Below are 18,084 nucleotides of genomic sequence, written 5' to 3'. Positions count from 1 at the left end.
GTGCCCATATGAACTGCTGCTCCCTGGGGCAGAGGTTCAGGGCTGAGCTTGCTGCCATGGCCCAGAGGCTGCGGGGAGAAAAAGCAATACGGGGCTGGTGGAGACTGTGTCTGTCAGTGACGCTTCTTCCACTACTGCTTCAGAAATTTTAATTCCCTGATGCTTGACTGGATGCTGAGCCAATTAACATGGCTCCGGAAAATAGTCTGATCAGGTGGTCCTAGCTGAAAGATTTGCCTGATAGTCTTATCATTGTATACCGAGTGCCTGTCTGCTAAGATTTATTCTGTTATATTTCCATTGAATCCATAAGTTTAATGCTGGCAGTGTTTACTGGGTAATTTCAAAATCTAAATAAAAATTTGGTGAAGGCTGAAATTATTCAGATATTAGGGTAGTGAAGAAAGGATTTAGCAGCTCAGAAGAAATTACTTTTTCTCTGTTGTATATGCTTACTCTATATTGTATTCTGTATTATTTCTATATTTTACTGGTGTTGGTTCAATGTAAAGAGGCCTTTTCTCCAAGCTGCTTGTATGCTTACAGCAGCGTAAATCAACAAAACCAGAAGCAAAATCTAGCCCAATGTCTGCTCAAGAAAAACCAGGATACATCAGTGTGTCTAGCGCTTGTGGCTTCAGGGTGACTCACCATGACCAACATACTTAAGTGTGGGTACTCCCTTGGCACAAAACCTTTGTCATCACTTAACAGGGTAGGAAGAATAACATTGATCTTGTTCCTTCCTCTTGGCAAGTAGAGTTGTTGGGTTCATTTAGAATCAGAGTTACTCTATTGAGCACACTACCGGGAAGACGGAGCCACAGCCTGAAATGTGTTTGTGGTCAGGCAAGGACTTCTGTATACATCTATTTTTGGCTTACATGTCTTCTCCCTCATGTATCTGAGTCACTAATTCTTTCATGCTATGTGTGTAATGCTGAAGAAGCAACAAGATCACAATTCTTTCCTGTCATTAACAAGACAAGTCACTGACAAAACCCTTTTTGAAAGCTTCTGTTCAGAGGTGGTCCTTATGCTCTCCTCTAACATGGTGGCTGCTAAGCATGCTGGTATCTCATCCTCACAGCTTGTGTGAGGTCTCCAAATAAACCACTCTTAAACTGAAATGAAAGTGGAGCCTGCACCAGCTACTCCACAGATCTGAAATAGCACTTCTAATTACAACAGGGCCGCTTTCATGCAGATGTAGCCTCTTTGAGAAACCCTTCCTGACGAAGAGAAGAATGAAACAGTAATCCTTGATCATGAAAGAGTATTATAAAAGGGCAGCTCTGAATGATGAAATGATGCTTTAGTTTCAAAGAATGCTACAAATGAGAGCGAGCTAATAACAACCCCCGTATTCCCAAGAATATTGACAGCTAGTCAGGAAGGGAGAATAAAACAGAACAGAAAAAGACTGCTTTGAAACCCCTCTAAATGTCTGCGGAAATGTCACTCATGCAAATTGTTACCTAGATCTGATCAGAATGCAATTTAATGATACAGCACTTGGTCTTCTTTGAAAGAAGTTCCAAACCCCTTCAATTTATATTTAAGCAAAGCAGAAAGATTCTGAAAACTCCAAAGCAAATTTAAAGTGAAATAGCTATTCAAAGGGAGCAAAATGCCCTTGTTCTAGTTTTGCTGACAGAAATGTTTTTTCCTACCAATATTTTTTTTGTTTTTATTAAAATCAAGGCAAGGAGATATTTCTCTTTCTGGCTTTTTCTGCATTCTCCTTCTCCCCTCGCTCCCTCTTTGGTAAGGGCTTTGCAGTCAGCAAGCATGACATTTCACTCACCTGTGGATCTCCTCTTGTTCAGAATTGACTGACAGAGAATGACAAGGGTAAAAAGGAGGACGCTGATGATTCCTATTGAACACACAAACACTGCATACACGTACAGATCTGAAAGCAAAGCATAGATGACAGTCAGTGTTGCAGATGTATGCTTCGTGCTTACAGGATAGAAAAAAGTTACATCTACAAGATCTGAATAGACCCTGCCCCAAAAGATTTAGGGTAACAGTTCAAAAGTAATTTAATGCTTTTAAACTTTCATATAGTATCCTGCTCAGTTTAAAATTTGGCTGAAATCTCCATAAATGCAAATAGGTATAACTACACCTAAGAGGGCTTACTTTTGGCAGGGAGGAAAGGGTTGGTTTGGGGTTTTTTCTTCTCTTTCCTTTTTTTTTCTTTTCTTTTTTTTTTTTTTTTTTTTTTTTTTTTTTTTTTAATGCAGCAACTGAAAACCAAAAGGACTTCATTTGGATTATTTCCCAGTTCAAGCAGCTGTACTTTTTTTTTTTCCCAAAAAAAACCCCCCAAGAAAAGTGCTGACTGGGTGAGGAAAAAGGAAGAAATTCTGTAATTTCTTCTTCTGGTGGCAGCACTGGCTTGAAGGTTTTGTATATATTTTTTTCTTTTTAGTCTACGGCCTCGGTCTCCCTTTATGGCTTTCATTCAGGTGCCATAACACAATCCCAGTGGAGCTAACAGGAGTTGTACCATGGCAGATCAAGATGGAGTATTTTCTTCAGAAGGAGAAGAAATCTTTAATGACTTACTTCTGCTTTTACTAGAACTCTAAATAGAGTGCTTTAAGGATGCTCTAGCCATTAAAGCTTTGAAATGTCCTTAGGGAGGTATATTGGCTTCTTTCCTGCTTCACAGAAAGGAAACTAAGCCTCACAGGTCAAGTGTTCTTGTAGAAAATAGCATTGCTGGAACTAGACCCCTGACCTGCAGTACTGTGCTTCATTCCCCTTAAGCTGTACAACAATATAGTTTGTAAATTGTGGTTCAAACAGCAAGGCTCCCCACAGAAGCAAGGCCATCCTGCAAGCAAGCATTGCTGCCTGGCAGGCAGCACAGCAGCTGGAAATGCCATGCTGGTGCTTCACTGGTGCTCCAGATTAGGGTGGGACGAGGAGGAGGGAATCCCAACTGCATGCAAATTCTGGATTTCAGTCTCCTGGAACAGTTGTCCACTAATCTACACAGAAAATACTGCTTGCCTTGAAACTCAAGGGAGCTTTAAGCTGCTCTTGCAGTGCAGAGCATGTTCAGTGAGCAGTTTCTAAGGCTAGTGGGAGCATAGAGCACTTCGTACCTCTTCAGACAAGCTCAGCACCTTCCTGGATAACGGTCTGTATTTGCATGGGTTATTTTCCCATTGAGCATAACAAATATATAAGAAACTGAAGCTGGAGCCTTTTCTTCAACACAGCTTGTACTCTGTGGGATGGTTTCTCAGGCAAGGCCTGAGTTTGCACAGGAACTGGCAAGGTTGGTCCTGATTGGGGCACTTTAGTTGTCCTGTAGCATTGGACTAAACTAACATCTTGTATAGAACTAGTAGCAGTTAGATGCATCTTTACCTTCAAAAAACTTCCAAGCTTCATGGTTTTTCTTGAAAGTGGGATCATCAGAAGACTTTGATGAAATCACTGGAAAAAAACCAAAGAAGACATGACAAGAACTGAAAACGTGTGGCATAAAAAGTTGGGACATCTTGAAGTAAATGTAGTTCTGCCTTAGACTTTAGTGCACCAAGATCTTGCTCTATTTCATGGGATAATTACCTTCCAATGAAACACTTCAGTTATAAAGCAGCATTATAAAAATGTCTTTCAGCAAATCTCATCTGGCTTGGCACCCCCCATGAGTGCCGTATGGCTTGAGACTGCCTCCCTGTTGTCATCTTATTCTGGGAAGATGCAATGTGTGGCTCTTCAATCAAAAGTTAAATGCAGTGAAGAACAGCAGGAGAATAGAAACACACTTTGGAAGAGCCTAGGCCTTAGAATAGGGTGGCCATGTGCTTGTAAGGTCTGTAATAGCTTTGTGGAGATGGTCTGAGTATCCCAGGGAAAAAGCTGCCATTAATGCTGTATGTAGCTAGTTTTATTCCAACTCTGTGTTCTTAGTTACCTAGAACTTGTACCTCTAGGGTTGCAGCTTCTGTTTCTGTCCCAAAACAGGCTACTTCTGAGAGAGGAGATGAACAACTTTTGCTCAAGTGAATAGGAATTTGTTCTCCCTTTTAGTTATATATTAAGAAAGATTTTTAACACTGTAGTCTATTTCTAAGTCTAAGAGGTTAAGGAAAAAAATAATTGGAAGAGGAGTGGCTTTACTGAAGGACACAGCTCTGAAGGCTTCCTGGGAACTGACTTGGAGCCAGCCACATTAGACATAGCTTTTTTAAAAAACAGGGAAGTCATTCTAGCAATGCTTGGCACTGAAGTAATCTCTGCCAGCACAACAGCATTTCCCCAGCTTCAGGACCGACTCTGTAGGCCCCTGATTTTGCCCAGCTTGCGTTCCTTCCAAAGCTCTCATGGATGTCCCTTGGCAGGTTGAATTGCCCTGCAATTCCTACAACAGCACCCAAATCGCACATTTCACCCCAAGTGAGAGCACTGCTCATGAGTTCTTTTTCTTCTTATTTCCTTTGAAATTTGGCTTCCATGCCATACCTTTTAAAGATACATGGATATGATACCTGCCTATCTGCAAAAAAACCATTCATGTGTGCATGGACTTCCTGAAGCATGTCCAAATGCTTCAGAAATTGCCTATCTGAGCTGAAAAGCAGAATGTCTCTACTTACCCTCAGTGTCCTTAGCTTAGATGTAGGAACAAACTAGGCCGAACATCTTGACTAATGTAAACTGCTCTGTCACTGCTGTATCAATGGCCTTTGACTATTGAGTGCAGAATAGCTTAAATTCTCAGCTGGCGTAATTCCTCTGCCTATGGATGGGAGTTTTTTTCCTGAGAAGAAAGACTATATGATCACAAGTTGTACCAGCTCACCTTTATAGCCTAGAAAAAGGGCTGACTGAATGACTGTGTTCTAACTCAGTTAAGAGGGAAAATAGCAGCAGAGTTTGCACAGAATTGTCTGCCCTGTTTCAGAAGGAGGAGCAGACTACAGAGCTCTGGGCGAATGGCTGAATGTCAGTATCATAAGAGCTGTACAGCCTAGCACTAGAATCCGAATGGTCTGACTGCTGGATCACTGTTCAAAACCCTTTCTTCTCTCCTCAGCCAGATTGTTTATGCATGCTGACATTTTTTGATCAGATTAGATGATGTCACTTATGTTAATCCATGATTTTTCTTCTGCTAGCAATCATTGCAATGCAATAGGAGTCTGGTGATGACCTCCAGATTGCCAATAAGGTCTGAACCTCCAAGAGATGTTCAAATGGCAAATCATTAAAGAACAAGTATTTTACTGGAAAGAGAATTCATTAAGGAGTGCCCTGTAGTGATGTGAGGCATGGGGCTAACTCAATGGATATGGAGCTGCTTTCAGGGCTAATGAAATCTTTTATTCAGTTGTGATGGGAAGTTCATCCTGAATATTTTAACAGATCTGCTCATTTGTTACATGAAAGCATCACATGTGTAGATTTTTGGCAAGTATTTTAGAATACCTTCCCTGAAAAAAAAGGCCTTTATTCATTTTGGGGAAAAAAACCCCTAAATCTTGCATTCCTGTATCTTGCAACATTTTTGCTGTTAGAAAATGCCACATGCAACTAATATTTAATAGAACTCAGATTCTGTTCTATGGGAAACTCTGACACATAAACTTCCCAACCAGACAGATTGTTGTGATCATCTCTACTTGTTTGTGTTATCCGTGCCAGTAGGATTATAGTTGGACTGTCCTCCTACATGTATTCTCTTCTCTTGGACTGTAAACCATTTGGAACATGTATTGCTCATCCTAAGAGATGTGCAGTACCTTGCACAGTGGGCTTGAGGGATTACCCAAGTGTAAATGATGGTTTGGAGATGCTGTGTATTGTTCTGAGAGGACTACTCACTATTTTCAGTTTTCTGATAGGAAGGCAGTGGGAGAACCATCTTTCTGATGTCTTTTTTTCCTCAAATAAACTGTTTTCTGGTGTATTCAGTACTATAATAAAGATCACTAACTTGGTTTTAGGCTAACATTGACCACACAAGCCCAGGAAAAGTACAGATGCCTTTGATAAGATGGGGGAAGGGAAAAGGTTCACCTTAGCCTAGTTGGAAGATGTTGCAAGGCTGGGGTAGGAGACACTTGGCAACATCAGGACATGGATTTTTCTTGCCTTTACTACCAAGATTTAACAGTAGCCTTTTATAAATCCTATTTGATGTCTTGTATTCACTACACCTAAAGGGGCAAACTGCAACAGTTCAAATTTCAGCTGGGCATTCTGAAAACACTACAAAGTTGCTCTGGTTGACCCATGAGTCCATGAAGAGAAGACTGTAAGGACTCCGTCTCCATCAGATGAGGCTCCTTTTCTGAAGAAATGTATTCTGTCCCCAAAGGAGAAGCCAGATATGTAGCTAAACTTTTAACTGCCATCATTAGATGTAAGGAACTGTAGCCTGTAACTCAATTGTTTTTTCTACAACTCCAGTATGTGTATCTGTATAAATTTGTGTTGCAAGAAAAATGCATTTGCAACTTCTGAATGGCCTACACAAATTCACACCTGCAAACTTGCTAGCAAATTACAAAATATGAATATCAGTTAATAGCAGTAGATACTACAGACCCAGCTGTAATCTGATAAAGTCTTTTGCTTTGAATAGTGCTATGCTTGGTGGCTGACAAAGGCTATGTACTGAACTGTCCCAGGTCTTTTCTGCTTCAAGAGCAAGTCAGATTTTGAAGAAGCTGAATGACCCTTTCCCATTCCCTGTGGAAATTTGTGTCTTACACAGTGACCTCCTCTTTCTGTGTGAACAAAAAAGGGACCTAAAAGCTATTTCTGCATCCACTTGATGTGCAAGGTTGTAAGAAATTTGCCTGGTACTTTAGCATAAAGATACTATTTTGAATTTGGGCATAACTGCAGACACATTAACTGGAACAACATGTTAGACAAGACAGCAACTGTGATGTGTTTGAACACTGTTACCTTATTTGATAAAGCACAAGCGGTATAATTTAAGTACCCAAACGCTTCAGGCAATTTGTATTGCTCGTTTTGTTACATCCTGGATCTAACCGTAACATAAGTAAATCCCTTTGCAGTAAAAAGTGTAACCTGTCATAATATAAAATACAAAATGTGTTTGGAAGAAAATTTCCTTGAAAAGCCCAAGTGTTACCATTGGGGAAACTGGAGACTTTATCACCACTCTGAAAAGAGTTGCCTTCCCTCCTATGTGTAGCGAGTCCTGTACACTCACAGTGCATTAACCCCATGCTAGCTAAGGCGGTCCTTTGTTTCCACTAAAAAGGCTTCTAACAGTAAAACAGTTGCTATGGCATTTAAAGATATGTCCTTTTTCAGATGTCTTTTAGGATCTTTAATCTGGATTTAGAATTAGAATCAATACTCTTTTGGGGGGCCCAGGGTTGTGGTGGTGTCTGCCTCAGATCCCCACAGTGCGTATTGTCAGTGTGTTTAGTCTGCAGGTGGGCCTGCCTTCCTCCCTTGTCTCAGGTTTCCTGCTCCGCTTTGGGTTATGTTTGAAGCAGAGAGAAGCAATACAGCTGACCAGACAGTGTGAGAAAGATGAAGTCATAAGTGTCAACCCCCCGCCCCGCCCCGATTATGTTTTCATAGATCATACTAAAAATCAGGTGAAAAAGTAGTATTTAAGGACTGGACAGAAAAGGTACAGTTTCCCTTCTTGCAACAACTAAATTGATCTGAATCCCACACTTTAGCTAGGAAGAGCACTAAGAGGTTTCTGTGTTATGGTTAGCAATAGCCTGAGCAGCTATGAAAGATGCAGAGTGGCTTTTTGTGAGCAGGGGTATGACAGGTGGTCTGACAATATTTTGTATTGCTTTTTCTTCTGCTGCCATTTACCTGAAACATGTCATTCCCTTTCCAAGCACTCCTGACAAATCCCTATGTTTCACTACAGGCATTTAAGAATCATTCAGTGAATGAGAAAACACTCTTTAAACAGCTGACTTGCCCTATGAAATGACATTATCGCAGGAAAATCCTAAAAATTATTCTCCATCTGATTTTCTCTCTCTCTTTTTTTTTTTTTTTTTTTTTTTTCCCCCACAAGCCTGCTACTTGTTCTGCACTGCTTGGGTACATGCGTTGGTCTATTTTGCAAGTCCTTCATGCAAGAAACACATTACTTGTTATCCACTCTATCTTTCAGTGTACTACACTTGGAGACAGCTACCTGGTCTGGTGCAGAGGATCTGAGGGGAAGGGTCAGTATAGTGTAAACCCCCAGCTGAAACACCACTCTCCTCCTTCACTGCTTCTCTCTGTCTCTTGACACCAGACCTGGCCCTCTCTAGCTCCCTTCCCTCAAGTTACTCTGAGAAACTCTTCTCCGAAGCACTGGAAAAAAAAGAGTAGTCTATCCTCTAGGAGACTCTGGGATTGTATGGTGGCCTCCTAGCCTTGCTTGTAGGCCTGCAAGCTTCATCCCTGACCATCCATTTGAGGTGCTGTTGGAAGTAACAACACCTGGTAGTTACTCTCAGCCTCTCCTCCTCTTTTCCATTTTGAGCGTTTGAACCACTTGTTCTCTGTAGGCTGAGACGAGAGCCTTGGCTTCCCTTCCCCACACAAGCCACCAGCTTAGCCCCTTCCCAAATGTGGGAGGCTGAGGCAGCTGGGACAATCAGTCCTGCTCGCCAGTTCCTTCTTGACAGTGGCTTAATCTCTGCTTTCAGCCAAACCTAGAGGGGTGAAGGAGGAAGAGAGAGGGAGAGGAGGAGGAAAGCCAGTTCCTAGCCAAGCACAGGAACAGCAGGGAAGAAAGACTGCTGAGCATGAAGCAAGCTAATGCCTGAAGTCTGTAGGGCTAAATCATGCATGCAATAAAGTTTCATTTCATAACCCTGTGTGGTTACAAGACTAACCACTGTGTCTTGGCTCCAGCCACTCAACATGGGGTCAGTGCTTGTAAAACTTAATGCCCTCCAGAGGTTAAGATGGCTGAGTTCAGGAGATGTTTGGGTCTAGTGTTTTCACTCCTCCCTGTTTAAAAACAAAAGAGTGAAAACAGCAACAAAAATCAAACAAGAAACTGTTCTTTGAGCTGTGAAGATAATGAATTCTGTGTTCCATCCCAAATGGCTCCCCTCTCCACAACAACCTTAGTACTGGACTTCTTCTCCTGTGGTATGTCCAGGAGCCCCAGTTACTGACTGCGATGTGGAAGGTCACTGGGCACATGGCAGCTCAAAACCAGTATTTACCATTTTTGTTCTTACAGCTTTCCTTCAGTGAGGAAGTTCGTACAGATCTTCTCTCCCTTCCCCCGAGCCAATTTCACATTACTTGTACAACCTTAATATCTTTAAGACCGTTATCTCATTAAAATCAGCCCACAGATTCAAAAGAGTGCAGACTAGTTGATAGTGTGATCATGTAGGCTTTGGTTTCTTTAGGATACCAGGTTATGGATTACAGATGGCATTTGGCTGCAGGATTACATTTCTGACCCATGATACTGATTGCTCTGGTGATTTTTATTTAGGAGTCTAATGAACTTTGGTGAAGTTTTCCTTTAAGTCCAGGTTCTGTGGTCTTCTGTGCAAAAGAAGTGTGACTGATGTACAAAGCTGGGGTCTGGATGTTGGAGGGGTGGGCATTTCCCTGGTGGAGACAGGTAAGGGTTTGGGGTTTCCATTTGGACTTGGGTCCTGCTCTGTCATTATTTATACTTCTGACTGCAACCAAAAAGCAGAGGAAATCCCATATGAATGTCTTAGAGGCTTTCCAGACTAGTTTTGCATGCCCAATAAGACCAAATAGCATAGACTAGGATTTTCTTGCTGTTGTTTAAAATTGATCCATGGTCTTTGCTACTAATCCAAACAGAACTTCAGCTTTGGATTGTTAGTGTCTTTCATCATTGCTAGTAATAATCAGTTAATTATATTACGTTAATGCCATGATTTCTCAAGGCAGATCTAAACATTGCTGGTCAATGTGAAGCTGCTCTTTAACTCTTGTTATACTGTATTTTTCACATCTTTGTTCTCAAACTTCTGATAGATTGAAGTGAAAGCTTGTGATACCTGAGAGCTATCATCACAGGAGATCATACACTCAAAAAGATTACTTTTTACTGTCACATTTCTCTCCCTGGTGTGTTTATAGTCCAAAAGTAATACAGAAACCTGAATGACACCAGTTAAGCTGGTGTTGAGGGAATGTGCTTTGGATTAAGACTACATAAGCATGTTAAAATCCATCTTGAAAAGGTCTGTAGTCTGTGAAGTTCCCTCAGACCAAAATTGGTTTCAGAGGAGAGCTAGGGCCATTTTCACCAAAATATAAGGTAGATAAATAGGATTAGGGTTTCCCAGCTACAGGAATAACCTTTGGGGTCTAAACACAACGATAAATTTAGCATGAACAGGAATGGCAGAAACTTGATGAAGCAGTTTCCTCCCACAAGTTTTTCTGTGATTGCTGGATGAGCCGCTTGAATTTCCAGACCCATGGACCAAGCGGTCACCCTTGATTTTTGGCATTATCTTTAGAGTTGGCCCTGTGGGAAATCAACTTTTCTGTTTATAAAGCCACAAGCAGGGGGCTAGTTTTCCAGCTAGTGCTAACAGCACAACTGCTGAGCTCAACGACCTCTTCAAAGGAGTCTGTTCTCTAAATCCAGCTTCACCCATCTCTGAAAGTGTGGGTGTTGTGGTGTTAGATTTGAGCTGACTCATCCCAAAGAGAAGGCTTGGTTTCAACTTGGTTCAAAATCCTCACTCATTGCTGGTCATTTCTTTATCTGAAGTTCAATACCAGCAGGCTGGTCACTGCTTTTCTAGCTCTGCTTTCTGGCTACGAGTGGTATAAACAAAAGTACTGAAGTGATACTAGAAATGCTAATTACCAACTGCTGCAAATCTAGAACTAAAAGCAATGAAAACACCAAGACAGAGGCAAAACATAGATCTAAAATATAATGCTCCTATTTCAGGTTCGCCCACTGCATATTCTTCAGAAAATAAGTTAATTTCTCTCTGTTTCTGTCTCTTTGTATTTAAATAATAATGGCATTTGTTTATTCACACTAGAAAAGTTGTAGAGACCTTGTATTAGGTATGGCTGAGATGGAGTTAATTTTCCCCATAGCAGCCCCTCATAGTGCTGTGCTTCGTATTGGTAGCTAGAAAGGTGTTGATCACACACCAGTGTTCTGGCTACTGGTGAGCAGTGCTTGCACAGCATCAAGGCTGTCTCTCCAACATTGCCCCTCACCAGTAGGCTGGGGGTCGGCAAGATCGTGGGAGGGGGCATAGCCAGGACAGCTGATCCAAACTGACCAAAGGGATATTCCATACTATGGGATGTCTGCTCAGCAACAAAAGCTAAGAAAAAGAAAGAAGGAGGGATGTAATTTGTTATTATGACATTTGTCTTCCGGAGCAACCGCTACGCATACTGAAGCCCTATTTCCTGGGAAGTGGCTGCACATCACCTGCTGATGGGAAGTAGAGAATAAATCTTTTGTTTTCCTTTGCTTCCATGCATGGCCTTTGCTTTTGCTTTATTAAGCTGGATTTATCTTGACCCACGAGGTTTTTTTCCATCTTATTTTCTCCCCACCCTGTCCTGCTGAGGAGGGGAGTGATAGAGCGGCTTGTTGGGAACCTGGTGTCCAGCCAAGGTTGACCCACCACAGACCTGTAGCTAAATGTAAAGGAGTTTTAATTACTGCTATTCTGGTAAAAGGCAAAGGAAATAGACTGCCTTCTACAAATCTACCAATCTTCTCACTTTTTTACATTTCATTGTGGGCTGAATAACGTTTAAATCGTAATGTGTAAGTAAAGAAGTTGAGTATTAAGTTTTCTTCCCATATCCACAGATAACACTTAAAAATAACTTAACTTCAAATGTCTTATGGGTGAACTTGCAAGAAAAGAAAAAAAAGGATCATGGGACAAGAAAAAATGATAGAAATCAGTAGCCTCTCACCTCTTATTTCAGTAGCTGCTGTGCCATTTGACCATGCTGTCCACTTGTTCCTGTGCTTGCCAATTTCCTGGACTTTGCATATATAATATCCTTGGTCTGTTTGCTGGAGGCTTAGAATAAGAAATTTGTACATAGTTCCATGTTTCTCTTTAAGAAGATGAAGTCTTTGCTTGTGGAAATGATGAGTATAATTTCCATAATACTGGACAGACCCAAACTTTGTCATTTTGATCATCAGATACTCCTGGTTAGGTGATGCAGCAAAGACCCACCGCACAGCCAGCAAATTGTCTGTCTTTCTCTTCTGAGAAATGTGGCAGTAAAGGGTAGCATTATCACCCTCGGAGTATCGCACTGTTGGTCCCGGAGAGACTGTCACATTTAAAGCCTCGCAAACATCTGCAAAGGAAAGAAAAGATGGTGAGAATCCTCTACACTGGCACAACAGCATCATAATCTGTCCCAGCACGCAAGTCCAGAGCAGGTAAACCGATGGCATCCGTTCAGTGTGCCGCAGTTTAATGAGCTTTTAGAACCTGACATCTGTCTTTCTGTGAATGTTAAAGACGGTATGAGGCCCTCCTTCAGCAAGCCTGCTCTAGTATTCTTGCTATCACTAATTAATAAGATAGGGTTGAAGTGGACACTTTGTTGCTGTCATAGGCCTGACATCACATAATCTTTTGTCAGTCTGAACAAGCATTAATCTAAAACTAGCTTGGAGCAAGAGCCAAGAATGTCTTTTGGAAAGCTGTTCCACAAGATGCTCTTCCAATGACTTGCATCCTTCTTAAGATTTCCAGGCTAAATTGTTTCAATGGCCAGTTTATGCCCATTTGTTCCTGTGCCAACTTTAAGTTTAAATAGTGTTTTCTTCCCTAGTGCTTCCTTCCTGACTCCATATAGAAAACAATTATCTGGTCTCTCAGTCTTTGCTTTGTTGAGCTAAAGAAACCAAGCTCTGTTAGTCTCCTCTACTAAAGTAGTGTCTTCACTTCCCTATTCACCTTAGTGGCCCTTCTCTGCATTGGTTCCAGTTTAAATTTTAGGTTTGATTGTAATTATTTTAATTTTTTTTTAATGTGGGTGACTGGAATTATAGACAGTGTCTGGAAAGAAGCTCTCCAATGTCCTGTGAAATAGTCATGGTGCTTCCCAGATTTGACCAGGATATACCTTGCCTGGGATATACTATGCCCAGAATTATGTTGTCCTTTTTCATTGTATTTTCACATGTGATTATATGTCAGTTTATAATTACATAATATACTTGGGCGTTTTCTCTTCTTTGTCATTTGTGGTTCAGTTCCTAGTGTATCAAAGAAATTATTACTAATCCCCAAGTACGTGACTTAGCTTTACTAAGTTCTGCTCCACTTTCGTTACTTGGTCCTCAGTTTTTCCTATGTGCTATCCCAATCTTGTGCTAACTTGATAAGGTCACATAATTTCAATGTGCATGCTTCTGTCTACTTCTTTTACACATCATTTGTGCAAACCTTACATGATACTGTTCCCTAGACAATCACTGAAAGACTACTAACCTCCCTATACGCCCCTAACCAGCTCCTCACTTTGCAGTTCCCAATGTCCTCTGTTTTAAGTAATATTCTCCTTGTCATAATCAAATGGTCATCTCAAGCCTGGGTTAAATCTCTCAGATTAGTCCTTCTGACTACAAATTCAAATTAATCTGACATTACTTGCGTGATGAAATATGACATGAGATTATATTGGAACAAATTATTATTCCATTGTTCCTTTCATTTCTGACTCTTGTTTTTCTGTTCTTCATCATGAACTTAGCTTAGACCAGTTGTTTGTCTCTCTGCTTTACTTCTAACAACAGCCAGTATATGTGAAGGTTGAAAGTCCATAGCTGTTCATTAAAGGAAGATTTTTCTTTCCTGACCTAACTGATTTATGCTGGACTGATTTTCTGAGGCATGGGAATCAACACTTGTTTTATTTCCTTCCTAATGTACGTTAAGAATGTTCTTATTAGTCATATCAGAGACTGATCTATTTTTGACCAATGCTATATTGTGGCAATGTGTTCCCTAAATGACTTGTAATGTGTAATCTACCAGCCTGATGGCATCCACTAGGGAGAGAACCATATTTCAACAGTAAGCAACACTCCCTGCAATGCACTCTGCAAAGCATGACATGTCCTCTAAAATGTGAATATTAAGCTTCCTGTTATGTGAATACAGTGTACTCAAATACTAATGAGAATTGCAACTCTGAGAGAATGATTTTTTCATTTCTGGACACTTTTCTAGCACATCAGCTAGGAACATTTTAACAAAGGGAATGAGTGTTTTGGCAGAGACTCGTGTCTGACATCAGCTCCTGAAACACAAACATATATTTATCTTCAAAATAAGCAAGTAAAGTATTTCCATTCTATTTCTGAAGGAGTATTGGAGGCAGAGACACTAGTTTTATGGCCCCAGTGAAGCCATGAAACGGAGTGGTGAATTGTATCACCTTACTTAAAGTAAATCCACTAAATTAAAGAAGTTGCATTCAACTGTTTGAGAAGAACCCTCTGAAAATTAATAGTATAATAATTATTTTCAGTCATTTCAATAGAATGGTCTACTGAATGGTGTATTTTTTTCCAAGTAGACATTATTTTTTCTTTATGAAGGAGAAAATAAGTTGTATAAAGAAAGGGTTGGTTTTTAATTTCTTTAAGAAACTACAGCTAAGCATGGCTTAGATTATTGATATAATTATCTGTGCATGATGTTTGTGTGTGCAATTCGTGTAAGTGCCAAAGCAAGAGATTATTTTGGATTGTAGAAAGCACACAAGTAGAACAGGATGTTGAAATTTAAAATTAAGGTTGAATAACTACCAAAAGCTTTTCAGGCATGAAACTTCAGTTATTACTTGCTGGAGTTACCTGACCTTGGTGCTTTACAGGCAGATGTGAAGATGGTTGCCTCTGCCATCAAAATAGGACTAAATTTTGAAGGTTGTGCTACTCAGTAAATAAGGAACAAGTTTAAGACTTTCAACACTTTCTGGTGTTCTCAGAATTACTTAGGCTATAAGTGTTTAATAAATCATTTATAAAAATGTAGTTTGGGTAAATGAAAAACACAAACTTTTTCTACTGAAATTATCAACATGTCTTGAAAACTGTAAAGAAAAACAATTATGTCATTTTCCTGACATGTGAACTTGCTTGAAAAAGCTGGCTAGGATTAGTTGTGGAATAGAGTCCCAAAATAAAAGGCAAAAGAATCATCGCTTAATTCAAAACTAGGCAGAACATAGTGCCAAAAAGTACCCAAGAGAAAATACAGAGGAACTCAGATATGGTGATGATGGAAGCCTCTGCAAGAAGATAAAGAAGCATTGTATGTGGAATCTCTGATCCCCTTTTAGCTGTTTACACTCATACAAACATTGTTATTTTATACCTAAGGCTTCTACTTTTCCTCTGGGCCCATGCCTTTTTATAAGGAAATATCAAATTTTGCATCCTTCATGTTGTCTGATCAGTGGGAACCCATCTCCTTACCTTCCTTCTATGGCTCCTACTGGTGCGACTGTACAAGTGCAGCAATGGGGAGAGTTTTGGAAATTTCCTCATGCTTTTACTGTCATCTCATCTTATGTTGAACAGGGTCAGGTGATGCTTTATATAAAACAGAAAAACAGTGTCCATTTGACTGTATCCTCCCACTGCCATTGGAGAAGGATCAGTGGTGGATTTTGGAGGAAAGAGGTCATTTACTCTTACGCGGAAACGAAAAGCCTCTTTCAGGGCTCCCAGACACCAGTGGAAATGTTCCTCCTGTCTTTAGCAGGCACTGGATCAGCCCCAACATGAGGTTTACCCTTGTCATGGGCTCCTTGCCAAGACAGGAGACTCCTCCACAACTCGAGACCCGGCTTGTGTGCCAACAGAGTACTGAATTTCTGGCCTTCATATTGCTGCTTCAAGCAAGGAATCACTGTTTTTCTTCTCCTGCCTTCCCAGTATAGCATGATGTAGCTGCTCAGGTGGAGCTCACCACAAGAGTTTTAGTCTTGCTTCTGCTTGGAAAGGGAAACTATTTATAGAAAAGGGGAGGAGAGTGAGTCAAAGACTTGAGGTTTCCTTTGCAATGTGCCTAATCATCAAACACGTCTCTCCTATTTGCAACCAGCTCACCTAGTGGCCCCCATCCTGATGTTTTAGCTGTTGGTTTCTTTGGTACCCTCCACCTGCATGTCTCACTAGCCTGTTGGAAGTCAGGGAAGGTTACTGCTGACTGAACTCTGTTTTGAAAAATCCTGTTTTGAAAATAGTCCACTTCTGCTTACACCAGTTCAATTCCAAGTATTAGCTATGTTTGGACTTTGTTGTCTGCCATATTACATAGCAAAACACTTTCACGGCACTGTCAGAAGTAACAAATTATACTATATATATTAGCAGCCAGAAACCTGTCTATGCCAGGGCTGCCCCCTCTGTCTGTGCTGGAACAGTAGCAAAGGACCCACAGTCACTGCTGGGTCCTTCTGTTTGGTGAGCAGTTTCAGCGTGGCTGTGTTTTTGTGGAAGAACCCCAGCTACTTTGGTGGAGATACTCTTGAGTAGAGCTGTTCCTGTGCACTACTGCTCACAAGCCAGGTTTAGTGTTATATACAGGCCCCTTTTCCTTCCTCCATGGGCACTGACAGGCAGAATCTACAACCCACCCTTCTGGGCTGAGCTCTTTGCTCAGCCCCTGCTGATAGCTAATGGACTAGAGAAGCATGCCATCAGGGTAGTTACCTTCTGATCTCAGATTTGCATGACCAGAAGCGTATGGGATGGCTTTTATCTGTGTTGTAGTTTGTTCTGTGAAACAATGTTGCTGTCAAAGCCTGCTTTATTTTGACTTCTCTATAATTACAAAGTAAGAAGAGCAAATGAGCCAGGAAGAAGCAAAGCTCTTTGTTTAAATGAAAATAATTAGGAGCTGGCTAGCAAGATCACCAAAAGCAACCAGCTGTTTTCAGTTGAACGGATCTGTCTGCAAGTTTCACAAGTCAGAGGCTCCTTCTCGGAGAAAGCTTCTGCATTGACTAGAAATGGACTTGAACCAAACCTCTGCCTCCACCACCTCCTGCCCTTTTGAGGTGAAGGTTCAAATTCAACCCCTTTATTAACCTTGACTGAGCAGGGCTTCCCCACCCCTCTAACCCTCACTGCACCTTGAAGTTCAGATCCGGACTCTGTGTCCATTTTGCAGCTTTAGGACACAACGCTGCCCAATTCACCTTTGATTTTGGAGGCATAAGGGTCTTGAATGGAGGAGGTTTTTAACAAGTGACCTGCGGGTTCCGTTTCCACTGGATGCCTACGGGACCTAGGCACCTGTGGAAAAAACAATGCCAAATCTCCCTTTCTTTGCCTCAGCTTTGCCTGCAGTTCCACGGCGCAGCTCAAAGTTGTCCCGCCTGGCGTAGAAGGTGGAGGAGGACCCATTTCCATAAACTTCTGCACGGGAAGGGTTTTCTTTTTTAAAAACACAGTTGCCCATCAGGTCGCCGGGCAGAAACGCTGCCGCCGGGGGCCCGGAGAGGCGGCGGCGGAGCGGGGTGAGAGACCACCCCGGGGCGGGGGGCGGCGGGGGTGGGCCCGCCCGGCTGCAGGGGAGCGGGGCGGCGGGGGCTGCCGGCCTTCCCCGGGCGGCGGCCCCCCTCAACCTCTCGCTAAGCCCCCTCTCCTGGTGCCCGGGGGCCGGGCGCTGCCGCGGCTGGGGGCCGCTGCCCAGCCCCGTCCCCGGTGCCGACGGCGGGGAGGGAGCGGGGGAAGGCGGGGGGGGGGCGGCCCCCGCTTCGCTGCGTGAAGGGGAGGGCGGCAGCCCGCGGCGGAGCCCGGGGTCCCGCGGGCGGTCGAGGGGGGCTGCCCCGTTCCGGCCGGGACGGGGCTGCCGGGGCTGCGCGCCGGCCGCTGCTGCGCGCCCGCGGTGCCGCTTACCTGGGGCCGGGGCCGCGGCCAGCAGGGCGGCCAGCGCCGCGGCCAGGAGGCGCATGGCCCGCGGGGCGCCGGGTCCCGTCCCTTCCCTCTCTGCCGAGCTGCCTCCCTCCTCTCGTCCCCGGCCTCTCGCCTCCTCCCCGCCCCGTCCTCCCTTCTCCCCTTGC

General features: G+C 42.5%; 1 protein-coding gene across 2 annotated transcripts in view; it reads right to left on the bottom strand.

Annotated features, from left to right (window-relative positions):
* LOC115348064 (V-set and transmembrane domain-containing protein 4-like) overlaps nt 1-18,084 on the bottom strand; it is a 95,095-nt gene extending 77,011 nt beyond the window's left edge. For both annotated transcript variants that reach the window (XM_030030031.1, XM_030030032.1), the window contains exons 1-4: nt 17,921-18,084; nt 11,950-12,348; nt 3,391-3,459; nt 1,808-1,915 (exon numbers count right to left, since the gene is read on the bottom strand). In XM_030030031.1, coding sequence (XP_029885891.1) covers nt 1,808-1,915; nt 3,391-3,459; nt 11,950-12,348; nt 17,921-17,975 — 631 coding nt within the window. In that variant the 5' untranslated portion in view covers nt 17,976-18,084. The remainder of the gene's footprint in view (nt 1-1,807; nt 1,916-3,390; nt 3,460-11,949; nt 12,349-17,920) is intronic.

The sequence above is a fragment of the Aquila chrysaetos genome, chromosome 11 (genome assembly GCF_900496995.4).
Source record: "Aquila chrysaetos chrysaetos chromosome 11, bAquChr1.4, whole genome shotgun sequence".
NCBI classification, from domain to species: domain Eukaryota; kingdom Metazoa; phylum Chordata; class Aves; order Accipitriformes; family Accipitridae; genus Aquila; species Aquila chrysaetos.
Note: the sequence above shows the minus strand (reverse complement) of the source record. Positions and strands in the feature narration are given on the sequence as shown.